At 42.4% G+C, this 27,446-nt stretch overlaps 1 protein-coding gene across 1 annotated transcript in view; it reads right to left on the minus strand.

Moving 5' to 3' along the window:
- Positions 1 to 27,446, minus strand: part of CDH13 (cadherin 13) — a 999,893-nt gene that overhangs the window by 357,618 nt on the left and 614,829 nt on the right. The window contains exon 6 of the mRNA XM_004280100.4: positions 10,546 to 10,690. Within this exon, the coding sequence (XP_004280148.1) occupies positions 10,546 to 10,690 (145 nt within the window). The remainder of the gene's footprint in view (positions 1 to 10,545; positions 10,691 to 27,446) is intronic.

The raw sequence follows: 27,446 nt of genomic DNA on the forward strand, positions 1-27,446 counted from the left end.
TAGAAGCAGAGGAACAGACGGCAAGCCCCTCATTGTGCCTGATTTTGACGGCCAAGGGAAGAGAACCGTGAGGTCCTCCATCATTCTGAAAAGTGACCTTTCCTGAAGATACAGAAGCCAACTGCAGAAACATGAGCCCTGGCCTGCCCTCCCCATGAATCGAGTGTCCCTGTTAGCAGCCCACTATAAACCAGGAACATCACAGAAAAAAACTGTGGCACACTAAACAGAAGTGAAAAAAACAAAAAACGAACAAGAAGAAAACACTGAAATTCCCCAAACCAAACTTTAAAGAAATATTTGAAAATAGCCAGGCTTCTGAATAATGAAATAGCTTTGGGTACTATGATTGATTTTTAAAAATGCAGCCATAATTAAAGCAAGAAAGCTGTAAGTCTATTAAATTTTTTTCTTTGATACTGGAAAACTCAATTCATGACCTATATTTTATAAGAACATATACTTAAAAGGGATTTTATATGCCCTCTTCCCATTGAACTCAGAATATTGAATCTCTTCCATTTACTTAAGAAGGGAGGTGGTTCTATACCTAAATTACTCAGGGCTTCTTTTAGTCTACTGTTCATATATTAAGGTGAAGTGACTCAAAGGTATTTGTATAGATGGATGGAAGCAGCCGTCCTAGACTCTGCCCTCAGAAGGGACAGGATTCTTAGTGCAACGGTGCTGCAGTGAAAGCTGGTTTATCAATCTTTCTGCTGATTACAAATCTTTTCTAACTGACATCTGTGGACTGTCTCGATTGATGGCCAGCATGCCTCATGAATACTGGAGAAGAGTTCTTCCTGAGTGTCTCCTGGACAAACGCTAGGGGGAGGATCTGGCTGTATTTGAGAAGGCAAATGCGACACGCACACGTACATGCATGCGTACACAGGCATGTATACATGTGCACGCACACAAATACATACACACTCACACATATGCATACAAGGAAATGCTCCCTAGGGTGGCAGATTTGAATTGATCTTAGTATTTTCATGGGTGAAGTGGTACAAGGACAGTGGGTGCTGTAGTTGAGAGGAAATGAAAGGGCACGGGAGTTAGGCTGAATTTGAATCCCAGCTTTATCGCCCACCAACTGTGTGACTTTGGGGAAGTAACCTAACCTCCCTGAGCCTGTGTTTCCTCGACCGTAAAAGCATTGTAAGGATTGCATTAAGGTATAGGCGTAGAACCTAGACCAGAGTCCAGTACGAGAAACATTATGCAGGTGGTTACCCCGGCTTCTTTCCTGGGGGGCTGGCACCGCCTCCCTGCCCTGGTCCTAGAGAGATGCTCCCGCGGCCCCTGGCTTCCCCAAGCAGCACTGTCGCGGGCTCAGGATGTGTTTTTCACCTCCCTTCCTCACTCCTCTGCAAGCTCCTCCGAGTCAGGGTCCGTGTTTGTTTTATGCATCCCTCCCTGACCCCATCCTTACTGAGCATCAGCGTATCTGGTACCGAACTCGCACTCCAGAGATATTTGTTAGAAGAGGAATAAATTGCCAATAAAGACAGCATTTGTTTAAAAATCAAATTAAAAGGGAAGTTTATTGTGATTCATATTTTCTGCCATTTGGGGCTACCTGTTCATTGATGGAATTTATTGAGGGGCTACCATGTGCCTGGAACTGTGCTAAATGCTGACAATTGAGGATGAAAAGACAGTCTGGTCCCCTGGCCTTAAGCTTATGCCGTAGAAAGAAAACCGAAGGTAAAATCCAGTTTATACTTGAGGAAAATTTATAAACCTATTAAGGTTTACAGTATTACCATAATTCCAAATAGATGGCATTGGTTGCAATAATCCGGCACCATAAAATGAGTCAATATTCAGTATTCCCCCATTCATCAGGGGCTCATCGCAAAAATCTTACATGACCTCTTCTAGTCACCTCCGTTGTTCCCACCCCGGTCCAGGCCACAGACCTCTCGTGCCTGGAGTGCTGACATCTCCTGGTTGCCCTACTTCTGTTCTCCACTGAGTAGCACAAGTCATATTTTAACAGTAAAATCAGACTTTACCACTCTCCTGCTTAAAACTACCCAAGGGATTTCTACTAAATTCAAAATGTAATCAAAACTTACAGAGCTCTAACTCAGGGGTCTGTAAACTTTTTCTGTAAAGGGCTAGGTAAAGGAGATATATATATATATATATATATATATATATATATATTTATATATTTATGTATTTATATATTTATATATTTATATTTAATATTTTAAATATTTAACATATATTAAAAATATATTTAGATAGTTTATATATAGGTATTTATATATAAATATATATTTTATAAATTTTAAATACATATATATCTAGGTAGTATATATTTTTGGCTTTGTGGGACATTGAGTCTCTGTCCCAACTACCCAACTCTAAGAGCATCATGTAAAAACAGCCATAGTCAATGCTTAGATGAATGTGCATGGCTGTAATCCAATAAAACTTTATTATCTTTATTAAAAAGAAACAGGCAGCAGGATAGATTAGGCCCATGGCCCACAGTTTGCTGACTTCTGCTGGAACTCACCAGGTGCCCTTCTCGCTGACATTCTCCCACCACAATGGCCACCTCTCTGTCCCACCATCTTCATTCCTGCCTCAGACCTTCACACTTTCTGATCCCTCTGCCTGGAATGTCCTTGCTTGGCCCCTTGACACTGTGGCTCCTGCATTCTCACTGGTCTCAGCTTAAATGTCACCTCTTTGGAGAGATCTTCCTTGACCTCATTGTCATTCTATCACAACACCTTGTTCTATTTTATCCAAAGGTCTTAAATTACCTTGTTTATTCCATTCATTGTTAATTATCTTTCTCTTCCCACTACAGTGCAAATGCCTTAAGAGCGGAGAGCTAACTGGTCTTGGACACCGCTGCATCTCCAGCACCTAGAACACTAGCTGGCTCATAGACCCTGCCCAATAAATTTTCTTTAAGCGATTTTGCTGAATGAAGTGTCATCAGGAATTGATTTGAAATAAGTGTTTCCCTAAAATTATAATTGTTTAATGCCATTGTGGACCTGCCACTCTGTTGTATTCATCTATAACACTAAGAATTCCTGGGCTGTTCAGAGTGCATCCTCAGGGATCAGGGATGGATTTCAGTGGCATTGCAGTCCACTGTGCTCAGTGCTGTTAACAACTCAAGGACGTTTTCATATTTATTTTGTAGCTGCTCAACTGTCACCTCATTTCCATTTTGACTGGAAATCCCCATCAGATTTATTCTTTCAAAATGTTGTAGAATGATCACTAAGCTTCTGAGGCTACCAATGCCTCTTTACCTTCCCTTCACTTTAAACTATTATGTTATTTTAATTAAGTTAATTAATAAATTTTTATTTTATTTTTCCATGGTTGATGTCATAAATCCTTCTCTCTCCCAAATGGGGAGGGATGGAAGGATGACTCCCAGTCTGAGACTAAAATATACCCAGCAAATTAGTGGGTCAGGGCTATCAAGTATTTATTTTTATGAGGAAGTAACCTCCATGAGCACAGAAGCCATATCTCTCCAGGTCACTGGGTTATCCTCAGTGCCTCGAAGATCTGACATGAATGAATATAAGGGTGGGTGATGGGCAGAGGGGAGACAGACACATAAGGAACAAAGATTTCATGGTTAGAGAGAAGAGTGATTCAAAAACAATGTGGTGTTTGTTTCCTGAATTGGTCTCTAGCCCCACTGACTCATACATGAATTTAGGTGGAGAGAGGGCTACAAACAAAAATGAGAAGAGCTGTTTTCAAAGTTCCCCACATTTAAGATGCGACACACAGTTTTACTGGTTGGGTATCCTTTGAACAGAATATAGGGCTCTGGACGTCCTCCCCTGTCTCAGCAAGCCCCGTGGTATCTCCAAGGCACCAGTGGACCAGCAACAACATGCACAATAGTGCCCATCAGGGAGGGGCTGGGGTATAAAGGAGGGAAAATAATAGTGGCTACGACAAGGTTGTGGATAGGCTTGGTTTAGAGCCCCTGTAAGACATCACTTGGGGACCCCAGACATGGTTAGAAGCAACTTGGTGGACACTCAGTTTCTTGAGTAGGTAGCAAAGTCCAGATAACTCAACACTTTTGATACTCTTTATTTTCTGGAACTTTCCTTTTGGGAAGGTGTCTCTGATTAGCTTATGCAACTCCTTCATAAATTTTGTTTTATGGTCAACTGCACTGGAGTGATTTGCATCATAATTCAATCTGAATGACACTGCAGCCTGTTAATGACATCTGTTCCTAGGCAACTTCCCTCCCCTAAGACTCCAATGATGACTCCAGGGGAGGGGTCAGAATCAACAATTTCAGTCCTCTTCCTCGGCCAGGGAATCCGGGGAGAAGTTTAGAGCAAGGCCGTTCACAGCCTACAGACACAGTTAGTGAAGTGACCACAAGCCTTAGAGATATTGGGTATAATCCAGAAATATAAATAAATGTCCATCAGTGTGCTCATATGTGAGCGGAAAGACTATTGTATCTTCATGCATGAGTTTAGCCAAGATACAAATAGAATCCTCTGATTACAAGTGTCACCCCAATATACATCAAAATGTAATAAGCATATCATTTATCCTATCAATTCCACTTGCATGTATTTACCCTAAAGAAATTGTCACACAAGTAGAAAGAGACGTGCTCTCCCCTCCAGAATTGATTGTAAGTAGGGAAAAGTGAAAACAACTTAAGTCAACAGGGGATTGGCTGACTAGATGTTGGTAGATCCTGATGCTAGCTGTTTAAAACAATGATGTCGCTTGATATTTGATGATTTACAAAAACGTCCATAGGACGCTGCAGGGCGAAGAAAGTGAGCTAGAGAAGAGCTCGCACAGCTCCATTTCTGTGAAACTGTGTGTGCGCGTGCATCCCTGAGTGTGGAGGTGCCCAGGGAGAGTCCTAGAACCATGCTCCCTGAGGTGACAACTGTGGTCTCCTCCGGATGGTGAGACTGGAGGGTAATTTTACTTTAAAAAAGCTCGGGAAGAAAGTGGAGTCTCATTATTAAAAGAAATTTATCTACTTAAGAAAAAAAATAGCCCCATGGCCACTATTCCAGAAGCTCACAGGACTGGTTGGAATAGCTGAAAATGGAAGAACCTTTGATGTGAAAGTCTAAACACCAGCAGAGGAAAACCGGAGAGCTGGTGGACCAAAAGGCCACATGCAATTACTGCAACAAGTAAACAGGTGACCAGAAAAGGGACTCTACCACCAGGTCATACCAATAAACTGAGAATTCATGCTGAGCTAGGTCTCAAATACCAACTCTCGAATATCAAAACCATCTTTATTTGGCTCAAGCTGTTTTAGAAAATACCAACTGCCGAGCAAAGCTGAGCTCCTGGGACAGCCATTTGTCCCAAAGACCACTTGATTGGCTGCTTCCCTCATGTCTGCCATGGTAGGACTTGTTTAAAAATTAAAGTAACTGGGCTTCCCTGGTGGCGCAGTGGTTGAGAGTCCGCCTGCCGATGCAGGGGACACGGGTTCGTGCCCCAGTCCGGGAGGATCCCACATGCCACGGAGCAGCTGGGCCCGGGAGCCATGGCTGCTGAGCCTGCACGTCCGGAGCCTGTGCTCCATAAAGGGAGAGGCCACAACAGTGAGAGGCCCGTGTACCGCAAAAAAAAAAAAAAAAAAAAAAAAATTAAAGTAACTGAGACTTGAAGAACAGAAAGTCAGGTGGATCCCAGAGATAAAATAAAAGACAAAGCCCCCTACTCTCCTCATATCACCTCTTCAGGGAGGCTGGCTTCCCTCCCTCCTAGGATGAGGGGTCCCTATGGCTACACTGCCTTGCCCACCAATTTCAGTTCTGATTTATCTGTTGCTTGTCTCCCTGCTTGGCTCTGCAGACCAGGAGGGAATGAGCAGCATCTGGCAGGTCCACAGCTGGACCCTCAGAGCTTAGAATACTGCTGGCACAGAGTACATGCTCAGTAAAAATACTGGATGGAAAAAAAATAAAGGGAGCAAGAGAGGGTACGGGTCCTCAGGTTCTCAGAAGTTAGAAGACGAGGATTTCGCTGCTAATCCCTGCCTCTATTCAATAGCCTCAAGAAGTGTCAGCACACAGCTAAGCAATGGGTATCTCTCAGGACTCAGAACACACACCTCTAGGTCCTGTGGTCCTGTCTTCTCTCTAAAGAGAAAGGTCAACGTGACATTCACCTTTCTCAGTTATGTAGTTTGAGGACTATGATATTTCCCCCATTACCTCCCTCCCCTGATGTATCTCAAGCTGCCGCACCTGTCTGGGTGGTGGGCTACCTTCTCCCAGCTGCCCCTGCTGACAGGCAGGGTGGCCAACAGCATGGAAGCAACAGCATGGAAGCAACAGCCAGCTCCTGTATCTTGTTGGAAGGTTGCCCCTGAGCTTCTGGAACCCAGCTTGCTGAAACCCTGCTTGTGGCCCCAGCTGACCGAAAGGGCCTGGGAATTAATTAAAGCCCCTCTGGGGAGAGCTCTTAATGGATGTCTGCCGGGCTTACGGGCTGGATAGCCCAGCTCCCTGGATCCTGAGCTGGGCTAACTCCAATGTGTGTGTTTTACGTCATTTCCCAGAGCCCTCTCTCCCTAAGGGATCAAGCTCAGGACTGCCTGCGCTGGTAGCTGGCTTAACGCGGCACCTGAAATTGGCCGGCTTCCCTTTCCTGCAGCTCTCCCCACTCACGATCCTGTGCCTGGCAGGTAAACCACCCGCCCTCAGTCCTCATATTAGGGTCTGTTTCTGGAAGCCCTGCACACCATTCCTCACGGATAGCCCTTCTCAATGGTGCCCAGAGGACCACCAGTGGCAAAAAACACTGGGGAGGTGGTGCCAGCAGGCACTGCGGGGCCCTGGTGTGTGTGTCCTCCAGGAGCGTCAAGGGTCCCAGCCTCTACCTACCCCCTACTCGTGAGCTCTTAGCATGCACTGGGCATTCAGAAAACATCACACTCACACGGAGCTCTCGTTTTCTTTGAGGAGCAGCCAGGGCCTGGGCATGGGTCCCATAAATCAATGCCTTGCAACTCCACAAAAGGAACAGTCCATAATCTGCAAAGTTCAAAAACTATTATTTTCTGTTGATCTTCCTTCATCTAGTAATGATTCCCCAAAACAATAGCCTGGAGTTTAGTGCTGAGCAGCTAGAAATGGCCTCCTGTCTGCACATACAGATAAATATGGGTGACCTTCCTCCATGATGCCTGGTGCTGATGGCATCTGGGTGCACTGCAACATGAAGTGATGCTTGGTTGGTTGGGAGATGGATGTTCCTTCACACAAACTGCATGTCTTTTTGCCTTGCCTTCCCTAAAGGATAGGCCGCCAGAATAATAAGAATAATTGGAGCATTAACAATACACTGGCATTTCTTGAACACTTATTATATTCCAAGCATTAAGTGAAGCACATTGCCTAATTTACTCCTTGCATAGAGTTTTCTAGGGTAGGTACTATTCTGCACCCACCCCTTCTACAGACAAGGTGACTGAGGCTTCTAGCAGGTTCAGTAACCTGCCCACGGTCTCACCTTGTTAAGGAGCCTGGCAGAGCATCAAACCCAGCTCTAGGCCACAGTGCTATGTGTAGTACCAGCTACATAATTTTTGGGGTTCAGGGCAAAATGAAAATGCAGGGCCCCTTGTTGAACATTTATTAAGAATTTTAAGATGGCGACAACACAGCATTAAACCAAGCGTGGAGCCCTTCAGAGTCCGGGGCTCTGTGAGGCTGGGCAGGTCCCACCCCATGAAGCTGGCTCTGGTTATGCGGATGCAGAAGAAAAGTGATGTGAGTGATGAAAAGGGCTCCCATGTTAACATCGTTTAACCCTAGAGACGGAGCAACAGCTCACATGAAATGAAACATGAATCAAGGAGCCTGGCTCTTTGGTCAGAAGAGCTGGTTATTTTATCTCAGGAGCTAAATCAAAGAGTCTGGGCCTGCAAAGAGTCTGTGTGAGAGAACGTGCCCAAGAAAGAGCCTGTGCCTTGAGGCCAGACGCGGACCCTGATTCTAGCTCGTCCACCAGCTGAGGGACTTTGGACAAGTTCCCGGGCCCCTTTGAGGTTCAGTCTTCTCATCTGCCTCGGGGCAGAGTGGAGGAAATGATACAGTGATAGAAAGCTGTCGGCACACAACAAGTGCCCACCTAAATGTCGGGATCGTTCAATGGCTATTTTCACCGTGAAGTTTGTGGGTCAGTTGAAAGAGCACATGATTTGAAGGCTGATGCTGCAGGTTGAGTCCTGAACACTGTCCCCCATCAGTCATTCGTGTGAACTGGGCAAAGTCAATGAACTCTTTCTGGGGTCAGCATCCCCCTCTGTGAAATGGATGTGATACAAGGTCTACAACACATAGGATTCCATAAGCCACAAACGAGAAGGACATTGTGGAAACAGAAGAGGCGATCATTTCTCTAGCCTGTCAGGGCTTGTTGTTACGACTTACAAGGGGCTTAGGTTGGGAGGGGACTGGAAAATGGGTCCCACCTTCTTTCCCAGCTCCCCACTGTCCTCGCAGACGCTTCGGGGGCCATCTGCCTGAGCTCTCCCACAGGGTGCTAAGTAATCTAAGTGTTTTTTCCTCTAAAACTTTTCCACAACATTTCCATATTTTTGACCTCAAATTTGACTGACTCCATGTCAATTTCTGCTTTATAGACCAACCCAGAGGGTACTGAGAAAGAAAACAATGACTCAGGCCAAATTCTGCATAGCTGGAAGAAACTACCCCATACAGATATACAAGCCTTTATGTATTTTTATATGATAATACCACTCATAAATAGAAGTTTGAGGTGATTTATGTTTTGCTGAGTATGTGTCCACCCTAACCGAACTGCTTTGTGCTTTAAGAAATTCAACAAGCATAAAAGATTCCCTTTTGCTTTGAAAATACGATATGTATATAAAGCAATAAAATTTGAAATTTCTTTCTCAAGCTTTAAAGAAGGGGAGAAAAACTGGACATCGTCTAATCATATACACACATAATATACAAAGACATATACATGCTCACAGCCGACTCGGATGTAACCACTGTCATTTACATTTAGAACACTCTTCCTGCCCATCTCGAGTTCCAGTCACTCACATTCAGGGCCCAGGTACCACAGATGGAAACTGGGAATCATTTTTCTGCTCTGCTCAAACTCCAGTCTCTTTAACAGCTTTCCCTATCAGTTCTCGTAACTTGTTCTGCACATCAGCTTGTTTAAGAACATTTCCGTAAGCATCCAACCCAATTCTAGGGTGTGTCTCACCAGAAACCATCTCTGCATCAAAAGCAGCCCACTGAGCGGAGCCATGGGGAAGGTCTGCCCTGAAGTGACCTGACCCACCTTCACCTGCCCGCTCTCCATCTCTCCAGGATGCTGCCCATAAGGCCCTCTCCTTTTTACAGAATGCATTCAAAACCCGGAAGGGAGAGGGTGCTTCTGCCCCTGGGGATCTAACTGATGAAGTGCACAGAGGCCCAGCTCCTCGAAGCTGAAGGGAGCTTTTAGGCACCTTGCATACAATTATTCACCTGGTAGTCTAGGCAGGTTGCCATGACAATGCTTCCGGAGCCTCCCGTATCTACATGCTATTGATACATCCCATCCATTCAGTAAAGGGGGAAAAAGAACCAGCTAAAGCAGCCCCTGAGCTTCCATCTCCCATCGGCCTGAGGAGTGACTCCTTTGCTTACAGCAGTTGTTTGGCGTAATCTAGACACAGCAACACTGACACTCTTCATGTGGCATGTTTTCACTCAAATGTATTTGAAAGCTTAAAATCAAAGTCCAGATTTAAAATAGGGATTTTTCTACTTTGCTCTTCACTTTCTCAAGCATTATACTCAGGAGTGACTTCTGCTGCTGGTCATGGAATGCTTTAATTAGTAGCTATGGGCCAGAAAAGGGAGCTCTCAATTCTGAAACCTTCTGTGATAGAAAGGTTAAACATGGGGAAAAGATACCAGGAGTTCCATAGTAACCTTGAGTGATTTCTGTAACACTAGGTACATGTGTTGCCAGAGAGAGAAATAAAATGCTTGCTTTTGGCCCTCTGACCGAAGAGAAAAGTTTTCTCTATCCATGTCTTCTAAGGAAAGGGAAAAAAAAGTCCTACCCATTTTCCCCAAATGGTTCTTATTAAAAGGCACTTATGAAGAGAAATAACTGAGGCGCTTGCAGTGGGGACCTTAATTTTCTTCAAAGTTCCACTATACCACAAGCTCAGCCTTGGGCCCTCACAAGGGTGAGCTAGATATTTACATGGTGTCCGACATCAGCCACACATGGGAGACTGAGATGTCGGTGCTCCTTGAAGGATCACCTTTGGGCACAAGGGAAGACATTTTCCTAGTTTGCAACACGCCAGTCATGTTCTGAGTTGCAGCTTTCTAGCTCTTGCCGCTATCCAGGGAAATAATATGTCAGTGTTGATGCATACCAACAATAAGTCAGAGAGGCAATAAAACAGTCTCCAGAATCCCCAAAGATCAGAGGATGCCACTTCCCAAGCCATTATGCAAACGGTAAGCCAACCTAACATACCTGTAGGTGATCCCTCCATGACGTGGCCAATGTAAGGCCCTTCCTGAAAGATCGGTCTGTTGTCATTCTGATCAATCACGATGACTTCCAGAGGGACCGGCCCCTCGAGAGTTCTACCGTTGACATCAATGGTCTCCACGAGTAGCTATTGGAGGAAAGAGATTGGGGGAGAAAGAAGGCATTCATTCATTATGGAAATTGAAGTCGGGTTCTCTGGAGAAAGAAAGTAGGTTGTATCAGCAATTTTATGAGCCCTTGGCAATATTCAAACGTTGGTCTCAATGGATAGTCACCAGCACTAGAATAGAAACTAAACATTACAGAATAAAAGACAAAGATCAGTTCATATTAAGTCCCACTTGGGAAATTTACAATTAATTCATCAAATCTGCAAAGTAAAAAAAAAAAAAGAGCAAACACTAAACACCAGCAATCAGTCACAGCTGAGAAAATATGCTTACATTGTTTCTGTTTTTCCAACATCATTATGCTTTAAAGGAATGTTATGCTAATAAAAAGAACTGACTAAGCAGTTATGAACAGAGTATATTAAGAAATAACCGAAAGTGTTTACGGTAATATTTGGGAGAAATTCAGGGCAGTAAGTATTTATAGAGAACCTTCCTGAGGCAAGGAAGGTGCTTGCAGGGGTCCTGAATGAGACCTTGGGACTCCTGCCCAGCAGGCCTTTATAATCTAGCAGGGATTTCACAATTCCATATGGAACTACCTTCAGATCTCAAGGCTGAAGAAAATAGCATAGAAAACCCAGCTTTACTGTTGCATGGTAACAAGGAATTATGTCGTGGCTTTTCCAGTGAACTATGTAGACTTTATGCTCTCATTTCCGCGCCTGATACTTCCTCGATTTAACTCAGGGGCCACAGTGACACTTCTTGGATATCAGTGGTGGTCCCTGCATTGGGACCCTGTTGAGTATTTCTGTCAGAAAAGGTCTCTGTAGCTGGAATCCTTCGGAAATGGTCTCTGCAATTGGAATCCCAGCACAACTTCTCACTAGTCATGTGACCTCAACTCATACACTTAATCTCTCAGTTTTATCATCTGTAAAATGGGTTCATAAAACACTCATTATTAGGGATAATGGTAACCAACATTATCCAGGGCTTACCGAGGCTCTCTACTATATTAACTCACTTGATATTCACAGTGACCCTATGAACCATTTCTGAGGAGGGAATGAAGCCAATTAGAGGTTAGGTGGTGGAGTCTGGATTTGGCCCTGTGAAGTCAGTCTCCAGAGTTTACATTTTAAACTGTTATAAACAATGTTTCTAGATCACTTTATATAATGCCTGTTATGTAACTCATCTCGAGAATATTAGCTGCTGCTACTGTTGCTACTGTTGTTATCATCAATACTGTTGTCAAAACTAGCCCTAATTAGGAAAAGAAAAGAGAAACACGTTTGTTATACCCCACCTGAATGTGTTATAAACTGGTTTCACCCTTTGGAAAGTCGCATGGCAAAATTCACCAAATCTATGAAGGACTCACATACTTCGTTCCATTTGGATACCACTCTGGGTTCTATTTGAGACAGGTTGCACTACATACATGGAAATACTTTCTGCAGTGTTATTTCTAATAATGAAATTACAGCGTCCACTAAATGTCCAGGGCAAAAAAGATGAGTTGAATGAATGTGTTTGTAGCAAGATGCTAGAATACAGCCATTAGATAAAATAATTATTCAACTTTGTTGATCTACTTAGAATACTGTGTGAAAACACAAAAAATAGCATGTGTACTATACATGTGTGATGTACACATGTGGACAGAATTTGAAAGTAGTAAGCAAACATGAAACCAGGTATACATGGGTAGAGGAATTTGTTTTTCACTTTTTCTTTAACACTACTTCATCCTTTCACTAACAAATTCACACACACACACACACACACACACACACTTTGATTTCTGGGGTAGATAAAATAATGCATGAGTACCTTAGCTAAGAAGAAATTAAATAGGGAGAGCCTTTGAACATCTGCACACAAAGGAGATCTTACAGAGAATGAGCTTTTACGCTGATTTTTAAAGCTACTATGAGAATACTGCTAAACGAAGAAAATAAAAATCAAGCTTTGGGAGCAATTTCTTGTAATAATGAAGGTCTGGCCTTTTGTCCTCCCAAAATTGCCAAGAACTTGACTTGGCCTTCATCCTGATCAACTGTATCTCCTTAGTGTCTGTCTTTCCATTATGTTGAGCTGGATCTAGAGTCTGTCCCACCCAGTTCTGATAGATCCGCGTATTTGGCAAATGTGAATTCTGTTCCTCTGTCTTACTTGTGGCCTACGACGCTAGCCAAGTCTTGTAGAACATGGGGGATTAGGATTCAGATCCAAGATATGTGGTGCCTTTGGTTGAAATAAAGCCAGGTCCTTGGTTGTTTGGGGTGTGAATTTTAACCCAACTCCTCCTGCCTACTGCCCAGTTTTCAAAGGGCAGCTTCATTCAGCCTTTGCTAGAGAAGGCAGAACTATTTTATATTTAAATAATTTAATCAAAATATTCCAAAATGTCATTATTGGAGGCAAGGATTTTTTTTTTAACATCTTTACTGGAGTATAATTGCTTTACAATGGTGTGTTAGTTTCTGCTTTATAACAAAGTGAATCAGCTATACGTATACATATATCCCCATATCTCCTCCCTCTGGAGGCAAGGAGTTTTGAGCAACTAGAAAGTTCGATAAATCCAGTCTCATGCTAATCATTTCGCTCTAAACTTTGCCCAGAGGGTGGTCCTTCTCCCAGGGATCAAAGCAGAAACTCAGAAGCTACCCTCTTCCCCAAGTGAGGCCTTCTATCCCCAGCCACTCCATCAACGAGTCGGGTCTACACTGCTTGTTCTGTCTCCTGAATTTGTCTTAAATCCACCCTCTTCTCTCCAAATCCATCATCACCTCCAGAGATTAGTTTCTGACACTTCCCACCTGGGCCACTGCAACAGGCACCTAATGGGTGCCCCTGCTACTAATATTGCCTGCCGTCATCTATTCTCTAACGGGTTTGTGATGGTTAGTTTTATGTGTCGACTTGACTGGCCATGGGGTGCTCAAATTAAACGTTATTTCTGGGTGTGTCTGGATGAGATTAACATTGGAGTCTGTGGACTCAGTAAAGTAGATGGCTCTCCCCAGTGGGGGTGGGCACCAGCCAATCCACTGAGGGCCTGAATGGAACAAGATGCAGAGGAAGGAGGGATTCGCCCTTGTCTTCCCACCTGAGTGGTCTCCATTCCTTGCTGCCCTCAATGGTCTTGCTTCTCAGGCCTTCAGACCCAGACTGAAATAAACACCATCGGCCTCCCTGGTTCTCAGGCCTTTGGACTTGTACTGGATCACACCACCAGGTTCCCTGGGCCTCCAGCTGGCCCAGGAAGATCCTGGGACTTCTCAGCCGCCATAATTGTGTGAGTCAGTTCCTTCTAACAGAATCACTGCTTCTGTGTCTCTGGAGAAGGCTGACTAATACAGACTTCCAAGGGGTCTTTTCAAAATTTTTATTTATTTATGTCACCCCAGAATGGACACCTCTCAATCGTTTCTCATTCCTCTTACGATAACAGCACATTCCTTTACTGTGACGTCTCTTTTATCACCTGGCCCCAGCCCACTTCTCCAAACTCATTTCACATCACAAGAGAGCCCCTCTATTTCTCATTACCCAGCTACACCAATCTTTCCTCAGTTCTTCCAACTCAGCCCATTCCTTCCCAGCACAGGTATCTTCATGTGCAACCCTCCTAGCCAACATGAGCATCCCACCTGCCATCTGGTCAGCCCTCTCCATCCATCCTTCAGATCTCAGATATCACTGGCAGAGAAGATCCTTCATTACTGCTCCAGACTGCCTCAGGTGTCCATGGTTGACATTCCCATGGCACTGGTACCCTTTATAACACTTTCCATAACATGTAATTGCTTATTTATTTGTGTGACAATTCAACTAATGTCTGCCTCTCCGGCCCCATCAAGACAGAGGTGGGGTGGGTGTTCGTGCCCAACAGCAAATCCCCAAGGCTGAGATTCAGTGCCCGGCACACAGCAGGCACCTGACTCATCGCTGACTGCATAGAGCCCTCCTCAGAAGAGGCAATCCCTCTTTAAGAGACTGGAGTCCGAAGTTTTGGCCTCAGCTTTGGCCATCTGTCCTGTCTCTCCATTCCTGGCACACAGGAGCTGACCGTCAGTCCCAGGCTCCATGGACCGAAGGCCAGTTGACTCTGTGCAGTCTTAACTCATGAACAAGAACCACAGCGGTAAACAACACCCAAGTACATTAAACTGATTACTTGCCTTTTGAAAGAAAGGAACTAACATTTATTTGGTGTCCAATACATGTCTGGGCTTTTTATGTGTTGCCTCATTTGGCTCAAAACAACCTGGAGAAATACCCACTGCAGCAAAACTCAGAGAAATTTAGGGACCTGGTCTATGGTCATACACTACCAAACGTAAGGTAGATAGCTAGTGGGAAGCAGCCGCATAGCACAGGGAGATCAGCTCGGTGCTTTGTGACCGCCTGGAGGGGTGGGATAGGGAGGGTGGGAGGGAGGGAGACGCAAGCGGGAAGAGATATGGGAACATATGTATATATATAACTGATTCATTTTGTTGTGAAGCTGAAACTAACATACCATTGTAAAGCAATTATACTCCAATAAAGATGTTAAAAAAAAAAAAAAAGCTAGTTTGTGATCCAGCTGGATCCAAACTTAGATCTGACTTGAGAATGTGTGCTGACCCTACCGTGCCCTTGTTTGCTAAATGCTCTTTCATGGACCTCCCTTACATTTTTAAAATTCCTCTTTACTAACTATGTTATTTACTTAATAGTTTTGCTGTACATAGATTGTTATGTTTCACTTTTCCTCCAAGGCAAAATTATCCATGAATTCAGGGGAATGGTGAGCTTATTTAAAATTTTTCCTAATACACATGAAAATACATAATAAAACACACCATGAGCCTTTATGTATAATGTGACACCCTGCCACAAGTGACAGTTGGGAAATACTATAGCATCAGCCTAACTACAACATGTTCCCTTCTGGAATGTCACAGACTTTCTGAAAAGAAAAGAAAAGACTTGGACCTCTTATAAATGTAGCTCTCAAATGACCAAGGTGAATAAAATGGGGAGGGGAACAAGGTATGCAAATCACTCTTAACCTGTTTAAGGCAAAATTACTTTATGCAACACTGGAGACATGAAGGTACCACATGAAGGTACCACGTGAACTAATCGCTCCACTTCAGGGGCCACGGTAGGTGGACACCAGGTCACTGAGTCCTGTGTGTAGGGTGAGAGGGAGCTTGACCTCTGAAATGGGGAGGAGGTGGTGAAAAACCACAGGAGTCAGAATGGAAGCTACACTGCCAGAGGAGCTCTAGCTGAAGCACATTGGGTCCCCTCGGCCACCATTCCTGAACCCCACTTCCTAGGTTCTCGATTCTCCTTCCACCACCAGAAGTGGGAACTATCAAGTCACAACATGCAAACTGATGACTCTTCAAACCACTGACTGCACCATAATAATGGAGATGGGCGGTGCATATGCGTAGACAAGAATCCCTTAAAAAAACAACGCAACACAAATGTAACGAGCCAAATTACAAAGCACGTACAAGCACACTGGCCTTTGGTGTCACAACAAGCTATTAACATCTTGCCCTTCATTTGGCTTATTCTCTTTGCTCTGTTTATGAAAGACACAACTTAGACAAAATTTGATACTGTGATCTGATCCAAAGGGATGAACTGATGAAAAACATGCTACAAGGTTTTTTGGGTGAAGGCCAAAAGGAAGACACTGGCTCTTAAAACACAATATTTTTTCTACAAGATGTGACCCCAGTAACAGACGTCAAACCTCGATCAATCAGACAAGAAACAAAGTGTGATATACACAGTCTATAGACTCATGAGTCATTTTGAAGTAAAATAATTTAGAAAACACTTCAGTGACCTTTTTGAACTCTGATAATTCTGCTTTGGGCTAAATATTCAAATGAAGTAAAACATACACAACACAGTAAATTACTTATTTGAGATGATATAGTTAAACTACTGGTTATCAGTGGAATGCGTGTGTGTTCACATGCTTTTCAACCAGAGGCTTTTACATCACAGAAAATGAAGAGAATTTATTAGCTATAACTCTAACATAACGTGACTCAGTTTCTCTTTTGGACACAGATATGATGTCTCCTACCCAAATGAGTAGGTGCCCCTCCAAGTTACCTCTTTGGGACATTAAAATGTTTTCCAACGTGGATGCTGCTTTGAAATACTTGTTTAGGAAATTCTACTTGAACCAATTTCTAAGTCAAAAAGATGGGCCTTGTTCCTTTCATTCCAAATACCATCTTTTATAATAAGAATAGTTATAATGCTAGAAATGCAAAATGATAACTAGAAGTTCACTGCATTCAATTAGGGATATACAAATGTCTAACAAATATTAGACATCTCCAGTTATACGTGACTACAAGTTTAGACATACAGATTTACACAAAATCTTGAAACACATATGAAAAATAAGATGCCAGCATTTGCCTCCATAGAGGAGAAGGATAAAGAAAAGACGAGACTCAATGACTATGAAGGTGTGTGAAATAAGCACCAGGTTCCATGTTAGGGGAATCTAAACTTGATATGATATTCCTGGAAGGCAGTTGAAACTATGTCCTGAGAACCTCAAAGACGTTCATAGCTTTAAAAAAAAATTCCATAAAAATTCTATGGAGATAAAGAATCCCACAGAGATTTTGCATAAGTAGGCTATTGTGAGATTATTTATAACAGATGATCTCCAAAATTAAGTGCCTCGAGTAAAGAAGGCACTGATAGATACTTTTATTGAATTTTTGTTTGCAATTCTCACACCCTCCCCACCTACCAACATCTCATAAAGACCAAACAAGGGTTTTCCACCAAAGACATCCTCACTGAAATTACATTAGACTTTGAATCAGAAAGCCTGCCTTCAAATTTCAGCTCTGTTACCTATAAAGTGGCTGTGGTTGGCAGAATAATGACCCTCCTAAAGAGTTTTATGTCCTAATCCTGGAACCTGTGGATATGTAAGGTTACTTGGCAAAGGGGAATTAAGGCTGCTGATCAGCTGACCTTAAAATAGAGAGATCAGTGTGGATCGTCTGGGTGGGTTCAATGTAATTATGAGGGTCCTTAAGAGAGGGGAAGAGAAGAAAGTCTGGGTGACTTGATGTGAGAAGGTACTTGACCAGCCATTGCTGGCTTTGAAGGTGGAGGAAGAGGTCACGCTCCGAGTGTGAGTAGCCACCCAAAGCTAGAAAAGCCAAGGCCTGCTTTATAGCCTCCAGAAGTGAATGCAGGCCTGCTGGCGTGTGGTTTTAGTCCTGTGAGTTCCATGTTGGACTCAAAACCTATAGAAGTACGTGATAACAAATTTGTGTTGTTTTGCATTGCTACAGTTGTGGTAACTTGTTACAGCAGCAACAGAAAATTGATACTGTGGCCACATCCTTAATTGTTCAAACTGGAACAACTTTTAGAATGAAAGCAGGTACTATCAACAATTAAGCTACAACAGGTGGAAATCAAGACTGTCCCAGGCTAACTGGGTCACATGGTGAGCCTGTCTTATTAAGGAACTTCACTTCTCCGTATCTAAGTTGGCCCATGTAACAAAGATGTTTAGAATGTCATTTTTCTCTTTGCTAAAGGAATAAAAAGATAAGCGAGTGTGTGTAGCACACACATAGGAAATTCTAAACAAAGCTTTGTTAGATCAGATGAGGTTTGGCGACTTGGGCATTTGTTCACTCCCAACAGACCTTTCTTTAGACTTTTGCAAATGTGGATACAGTACCCTCGATTCAATTCTTCTGTGTCAGCCATTACCCCCTCAAAATTGTTTTCCTATTACAGTAATCTAGATTTCTCTTTGACACCAATCATTTGCATATTCAAGTTATTTTTCTCAGCTTTATTCATTTATCAAAGTTGAATCTCATTATGGACCAACTCCTAGAGAGTTCCCAGGGAAAAGATATTTTTAGCCTTTTTAACATTCCTCCACCTTCATTTACACAGCTCTGTGTGTAATCTTCCCCTTTATGGACTGGATGTGGTGTTTACAGCTCCCTCAAAAAAATGATCAAAGGGGCGATAAAAGTTTCCTACTTGTTAAATTATTAATTAAAGATCTTGATACTATTATCAAATGTTCTTTGAAAAGCTTGCTTTGCTTAGAGCCATAGTATTTCTTTAGTGAATGTGAAATTTTACTTTTAAAGTATGTTTTCCACCAAACATAATGAAAACACTTTTTTTTTTTCTTATGAATGTATGCTCACAACCACACTGGACTTTGAGGGCATTTTTCTACTTAACTTTTGAAAGTAACTTTAATTATGTGGAAGAAATCTATGCAGATATTCAAAATAATTTTATTGAAGCAGCCTGGGTAAAGTCCCAGTGAATATCCTCTATGCCAAGAGGGGACACAGGCTGAAAATTTTAATTGGTTCAAGTAGAATTTATATAAATCATGGATGTTGGAATTATGCCAGATCCATTAAAGATATGTACAAGGGTTAAGGGGATTTTCGTGCAAAGATGAGAAATATAATACTTCTAAAAACAAAGCTGTAGGAGAAAATTATGGGTGATTTTATTTTCACTTGCCCTTCTCCCTTCCTAAAGTGAAATTCAGAGGAATAGAAAGCAATGAAATACGTTTCTTTCTTTTTTTTTTTTTTTTTTTTAGTTTACAGATCTGAAGTCATTTAGTTAAATAAGTATTAAAATATTTTATGAAACATGATTTTCTTCAAAATTAAGGTTGAAATATAAAAATTTAAATTATAGCCTAATAAATCCAGATGGATTAAAGTATTAGGAAGAAAAAAGTCTATTTTTTTGAATATTTGAATATTTATGTAATAGAGTAGGGAAGGCCTTTCTAAACCAGTATTAAAGGCACAAGTTATTATGTGCATTATTGAGAGGTTAAACTACTTAAATGCAAGTTTTTTTATATCACTAAAATACAATAAATAAACAGAAAACTAAGCAAAATATTTGCATCATGTAAAACAGAGGCCTACTATCCTGAATACACAAAGAGCTGGTTAAAAATCAATAGGGAAAAAAACAATTAGCAAAGCAAGAAAAGAAAAAAGCAATAAATATATTATAACATTAAAATGAGATGGCTTTTAATTAGAAAAACCTAATAGTATTTGACAAACTTGTCAGAAAACCAAATCTCATACATTACTGATGATACTAAAACATCTTTCTGAAACGCCATTTGTCAATATGCATCACAAGTCTTGAAAACATGTGATTTTACTTGTTATATGTGTGTGCCAGGGAATAAGGGGTGTTTAGTAACATGTATACTCATTTCAATATTGTTTAAAAATAGGAAAAATTACAAACAACGGAATGTTCTACCTGGATATTGATGAAATAGATTCTGGTATTTGCACAAAGAATACTACATTGCAGAAATACTTGAGGGAATGGAAAAATATTAATGGCATGGTGTTCATTGTATGAATTAAATAATCCAATTGCTAAGTAGTACTACATGATGAAATTTTTGAAAAATAGGCAAAGACGTTACACTATTAAAATTATACTAAAACATGAACAGTGGTTTTATTGCAGGTAATTTTTTTTTTAACTTGGCTTCTCTACACTTTTCTGGATTTCCTATAATGGGTATGTGTTAATTTCACAGTTAAAAAAGAATCTATAAAATTTATTTTGAAATTGACTACATATTGGCTATAGTTTATTACAAATGGGGAGTTACGGGAACCTGTTAAACTTTAGGACATCTAGCATCTCTTAGTATTGATGATTAACGGGAAGCAGGGGAACATTAGGTTTATAAGAGATCATTAGTATTATGGTAGAAAACAGAGGGTGGTTGGCTTTTCCCAACTTCACATGTCTTTGATTTTGGATAAAAAAGAGCCTCATGCATTTGACAGAACTTTATAATATGGAACTTGGTCTCATCAGCTTTATTTTCTGAACCATCACTGTTGTCAATGTCTGCTTCTTCTTTGAAGCTTCACTTTTAATCTCACTGATAAATTCTGAGAGCCAGCAAAGAGCTGAGACTCCAAGCGTGGACTTTGGGTTGAGGGAGACTTGGCTCCAGGCCCTGATTTTACCCCTTATCAACTCTGTGATTTTAAACCTATTCAGTTACCTTCCTAGAATCTCAACTTTTTCATCTTTAAAATGGGAGAATGGGACTTGTCTCATGGGGCTGTCATGAGGTAAAATACTTGACGTTTGTAAAGCATTTAGCAAAACATCTGGCGCATAGCATGTGCTAAAAAAATAGTGGCTGCCAGCATCCTTTAAGTTTTTTGTGAAGCAAGAAAAATATCCTTAGAACATTACGGTCTTGATGAAGGTTCACAAACTCAAGCATCTCAGGGAAGTCGCTGATATGTTGCAGAAGCTGCCTGTAGGAAACTGAAGCTCATTTAGAATCAAGAAGATACACCAGCCTCTTGGTGCCAAGACCTCTGGTTCAATCTCCATGTGAGGAATGGATTCAGCCAAGTTCGTGGGCCTGCGCCAGATTTCTCCTCCCTCTCTCTCTCCCACCCTGTACTCAGAACCAACGTGACCTGAGGAAGGTGTCAGTGACCAGCTCAGGCCCACACTCTGGGGACTCAGCTGTGAGATGACCTCGTTGTTTTTCTGGCTCTCCTCAGACATCCAGGTCCCCATTGCTGCTATATTGGTCCTGCTGTCTGGGCTTTGGACTGCACGTCCCTGGGTCCACTTAGCCCTCTGGGTTGGCCTCAATTCCTGTTCCACTTTCTCCTTTGGAACAATGTCTAGGATTCCTTGCCCTCCCAGGCGTACCTTTATCACCCTCCATTTCCAGACTGGGTCCCCCCTTTTCGTGGCACACTCTAATCTCCAGGACAGTGACAGCAATTCTCTCTTTTTTAAGTAAACTTATTTTGAAATAATTTTTTGTTTACCTGAAGGTCTAAGAAATAACACAGAAATACCCTGCACCCTTTATCCAGTTTCCCCCATTGGTAACATCTTATAAAACCATAGTCCAGGATCGCAAGCAGAACACTGATGTCGATAGAATCCTGGATCTTATTCAGATTTCCTGATTTTTATTTGTATTTGTGTGTGTGTGCATGCACATATGCCTGTGTATTTAGTTCTATGCTTATATCCATCACCCCAATCAAGATATAGAGCAGTTCCATTTCTGAAAGTTTCTCTCATGTTAGAGAACAATGCTTTTAAAATTTTATTTGTGCACCTGTATTCATAGCATCATCATTCATAATATCCAAGAGGTGGAAGCAACCCACGTGCCCACTGGTGGATGAATCAATAAGCAAAATGGAATATATACATACAATGGAATATGATTCAGTTTTAAAAAGATAGGAATCTTGCTACTTACTGCAACATGGATGAACCATGGAGACATTATGTTGAGTGAAATAAGCCAGTCACAAAAAGACAAATACTGTATGATTCCTCTTATATGAAGTATCTAAAATAGTCAAATTCAGGGACTTCCCTGGCTGTCCAGTGGTTAGGACTTGGCACTTTCACTGCCGGGGCCCGGGTTTGCTCCCTGGTCGGGGAGCTAAGATCCTGCAAGCCAAGCAGCAGGGCCAAAAATTTTTTAAAAATTAAAAAAAAAATAAAGTAGTTAAATTCATAGAAACAGAGAGGAGAATGGTACTATCAGGGGCTGAGAGGAGAGGAAAAGGATGTTGTTATTTAATTGGTATAGAGCCCCAGATTTGCAAGATGAAAAAGTTCTGGAAAGCTATTTCACAACAATGTGAATGCAGTTAACATTATGAACTGTATACTTAAAAGTGGTTAAGATGGAAATTTTTATGTCATGTGTTTTTTTTACCGTAAGTTAAAGAAACCCTTGAATTTGCATGGGAATCACCTGGAAATGCGGATAATGCAGACTCTTGGGACCCAACCCCAGGGATTAGTAGGTTCTCAGCAAGGCTCAGGAATCTATGCTAAGTCATCCTGAGTAATTCGGATGCAGTGGCCTAAAGACTGCACTTTGGGAAAAGCTCCTCTGCAACAGCTCAATTCTCCTCATGTTATTGCCAAACAGAAGGCGCTAAGACCCAACAGAGACTGCCTTTGGTTAGGGCAGGTTGACTAGCAGGGCAAAAGCTGAAGCTTGCTACTTACGCATAAGACCCTTGCAGTAATGAGCAACACATAACCAGGACCACCTGGTTTTCATCACTGCCAGAATGGAATGCAGCTGAGTGGTCCCCTTTCATCTTCCCCATTTTCTGCTTAAGCATTTCAAACTCTGACACTGTCTTTGCAAGAGAGGAATCAAAATGAGTTCCTAGGTGAATGGTGGTGTAGCTACTGAGTTGAAGAAGACTGTGGCCCATCAACTTGATGCCCAGTCCTGTTTCCCCATGCCCAGTCCATCAGCTGGTCCTGTCATCTATATCTTCTCTCTGAATCTGACCATCTCTCACAATCTGTTTGTTACCCTCTGGCTAAGCCACCCTCTCTCACCCGTGTTGCTACGAGTATCTCTTAATTGCTCTCTCTGCTCCTACTCTTACACCCACACTCTGTTCCCCACGCAGCTTTCCAGGTTACCTTTAAAATGCAAATTGGACCTTTTGCTCTTCTGCTTCTCAACCATCCCACACAGATTGTGTCCAAAGACCTTGCTGTGGCCTACAAGTCCCTGGCATGAACCGTGGATGCACCATGACCACATCTTCCATCACTCTCCCAGAATCCTTCCAGTCCAGCCACACATTCCTTTGAGTTCTTCGAGCCTGTTAACTTCCATTCCAGGGTCTTTGAAAATACTGTTCCCTCACCTATAAATGCTCTTTCCCAAGAAGTTTTTGGGGCTCGCTCCTTCATTTCATCATTCACAACTTCCCTCAAAATTGAGGCCTTCCTTAACTGCTTGATCAAAACTAGCCATTCCTCCATCACTGTCCAAACCTTGTCCCTATGTTGTTTCCAGGCTCCTGTTACAGGCCTACTATGCCGTCATTTCTTTAATCTCCTGCTCTTATTACAGGCCTACTATGCAGTCCTTTCTTTAATCTCGGCCACTTCTACTAGGAAGTCTGCTTGCGAGGACAAGGGGTGCCTGTCTGGCTCCCGCAGCACAGTAGGACAGTGCCTCCCACATAGTAGGTTTTCAATATATGTAACAAATGAACAATAGATGATTTGAAGGCTTTAAGTTTACAGGGAAGTTTCTTTTTTTCTAGAGGACAGATCAATATACAAGAGAGAAATAACACCTATCTTTTAAGAATTCCTTGAGGGTGAATCCAGCTAAAAGGCAGTGCATGAAGGATTCAACAGAAGCACGTTCTGCCTATTTCAGAGGAAGAAACGAAGTTCAGTGAAGTTGTTACAACTGTCTAAAATATGCAAACATATTTTACATGGGATTATTCACTGTTTGCCAACGACTGATAGAAAATTATTTTGTTCTGACACATATATTACTAATAAGCATATTTAAATGAAAGAAAATAAAGCAACTGGAACTTAATACAAATTCTAGCTCGCCGAAATGATCCCATCTGTCCCTTCCTTTATAAATGAGGCAAATGCAAGTTACAAGAATTGACTCATATGTCTTACATAAATCCCTCTTTACCATTCTTATAACCTTAGCTCAGCATCTCTTCTCTGATTTTTTGCTTGTGCAAGAAAATGCCTCATACAGCCAGACATGACTGTGTCATCATCAGATGCATCGTGTTAGATTCTTCTGGATTTCCATCCAGATTGCTCCACCTTTTCTCCTTTGGCCAGATGCCCCCACCTCAGTTTGGTGCACAGGTTCTAAGCTTCAGAGTACAGATTGTCTACTCTGCATCCACGCTGCAGTCAGCCTGCATTTGGCTTTGTTCTGGGCCATCCAGCTTCCCCCTGGCAAAGAGACACCCAACTTCCTCAAGCATCCTGGTCAGCTCAGAATGAAAGTGCCAATGCAACTCATTACTTTGCTGATGACATCCCTTTCTGCATGCTTCTGGGCCTGCAGAGATGAGTAGGTGTATAGCTCTCCCTGCTACCTAGATGGTGCAGCAAATGGCCCAGGAAGCAGGACACTGCTGTGTGAAGGGTAAGTGCTAACAAACCATAACTTATTTGCCATCTCCCTTCTCTTATGAGTTGTTACGTTGAACCACAGGAAGCTGCAGATTTTGTAAGTCAAAGATAATCAAATATTGGTGATTCCAGCTCAAATGCGGCCTGCTGTCTGTTTTTGTAAATCAAGTATTGGAATACAGCCACGCTCATTCACTCACCTATTGTGAGTGAGCCACCTAATGTGGCTGCCGCCACATTAGAACAGCAGAGTTGAATAGCTGCAAAAGAGTCTGTGTAGCTCACAAAGCCTAATGTATTCATTATCTGGCCCTTTATTTTTATTTATTTATTTTTTTAAAGATTTTTTTTGATGTGGACCATTTTAAAAGTCTTGATCGAATTTGTTACAATATTGCTTCTGTTTTATGTTTTGGTGTTTTTGGTAGCAAAGCATGTGAGATCCTAGATCTCTGACCAGGGATTGAACCCACATCCCCTGCACTGGAAGGTGAAGTCTTAACCACTGGAGTGCCAGGGAAGTTTCTATCTGTCCCTTTAAAGATAAAGTTTTCTGACCCATATTCTAGAACATTCAGTGCGGAAGGAGGAAGCAGAAAAATACCCAGGAAGAAATAAGAATTTTGATGTAGATGATAAGCCCAACTTGACACCTGGACATCTCTTTAACTAAACTCTCTCTCATTATTTATTCATTCAACACATATGTTTGTACCCCTACTATACCTCGAGCTCTGCACAAGGTCCTTCATTTACAGTAGTTTAAAAACGGAGCCTTAAGATTTGTTTTTAGCTTATCTAGAGCCACCATTCAGTGGAATTAAATTAGCATTATGTAAATAATTATTAAACAAGGAAGGATGTAATAAGGAGATCCCACTTAGACTGTGGTTGGGGGAAGCTGAGGGAGGGCCTCTCTGGGGGAAATTGACAGGGGAAGAGGAGGGAGAGGGTGTGAACAGAGCCTGCACCTTTGAGAAACTGCACAGAAGCCAGAGGGACTGAGCAGATGAGAAAAGTGGCAAGAGTGAAATGGGCTGGGACTGAACAGGCGGGCAGGGCCAGGTCCAGTGGGGCCTTGTAGATGATGCGAAGCATTTTGGTCTCTTTCCTCAGGGTGACTTAGCACCTCTAAGACCCTCTCATGGAGCCACTTGGAAAACACTCTGGCAGCTCCTCAAATGGTTAAGCACAGAGGTACCACAGGACCCAGCAAGGTCACTTCCAACCATACACCCAAGAGAAACGAAACATAGGTCCACACAAAAATATGTATGTCAATGTCCATAGCAGCATTATTCATAAAAGCCAAAAGGTGGAAACAATCCAAATGTCCGTCAACAGTGAATGGATAAACACAACGTGGCCTATGCATACAATGGAACATTATTCAGCCGTAAAAAGGAATGAAGCACTGTCACAGGCTACAACGTGGATAAACCTTGCAAACATTATGCTGAGTGAAAGAAGCCAGTCATAAAAGACCATATTTTTTATGATTCCATTTGTATGAAATGTTCAAAATGGGCAAACCAACAGAGGCAGAAAAGTAGACTGGCGGCTGCTTAGGGTCGGGGAGGAGGAAGCGTGACTGCTAAGGGGGACAGGGCTTCTTCTGAGGTGATGAAAATGTTCTAAAAATGGCTGTGGTGGTGGTGGTCCAGCTCCGTGAATATACTAAACGCCACTGAATTGTATACTTTAAATGAGTGAAGTGTACGGTGTTATGACTGTTAAAATATCATTTGTTAAGTGGAGCACAAGGTGTCACAGAGTGATCCATGGTTCAATGATAGACCATGAGAGAAACTGAAATAGAGAAGTTTATTACTCACAAGTCCTGCAGGAGGGGCCCCATGGGGAGGTCAAGGTAGAGTGCAGAGAGCAACGGGACCTGGGGTGAATGCCTTTACTTAAATAAAGAAAGTGAAGTGGTGTCGGGTTCCTGGGCTAAGGCCAGACTGGCAAATTCAAACCAAAAGAGCAGGGTTTTCGTAACTTCACAGGGGTCTTATCTAAGAGATGAGCAAGGGGAAGGCCCTTGGAGTCAGGGGAGAATACAGAAGGCATGGGCTGCTGGGGAAGTCACGCCAGAAACTTACACACGCCTGTGACTCTGCGGGCTGTTTTCCAGGGTGGGCACCTGTACGAGGACCTGGTGTCAGGGTAAGGTCACTGCAGGCTGCTTGGTCAAACAAAACAGATGCCAAGGAGGCAGCAATGCCATGCAGTAGCTTAGCTAAACTCTCAACATACGGCGTGGGAATTTACACCTCAATAAAGCCATTAAAAGTGAAACCACTATGGGTCAGGAGGTAGGGGATGGTGGTGAGGGAATAACTCAGATTTGAATTTTAAAAGATAATTCTAGAAGATGTGTGGAGATTGGACTGAAGGGTCCAAGAGGGGGTTGGGCAGTTTGGTAGGGAGTCTTCGAAAGGGGTTCAGGGAAAAGTTGATGATGGTGTGCACTATGGCAGTGATTTTTGTTAAGAAATAACGGTGAGGAAAACTCGAGTTTATTCAGAACATTTAGAGAATGGTAGGTTCTACTTAACTTTATTTTTCAGAACCAGGGTTGAGAGTAGGCGATTCTGGTTTTAATCCTGGATCTGTCATGGCCGTAGCGGGTTTGGGGCCCGTAGGCCAACCATCACCTCCCTTCTCTCATTTGCAAAATGGCAATAGTAACACCTGACCAATTTCCTTCATAGGGCAAATTAG

Source organism: Orcinus orca, chromosome 20 (genome assembly GCF_937001465.1).
Source record: "Orcinus orca chromosome 20, mOrcOrc1.1, whole genome shotgun sequence".
Lineage (NCBI taxonomy): Eukaryota > Metazoa > Chordata > Mammalia > Artiodactyla > Delphinidae > Orcinus > Orcinus orca.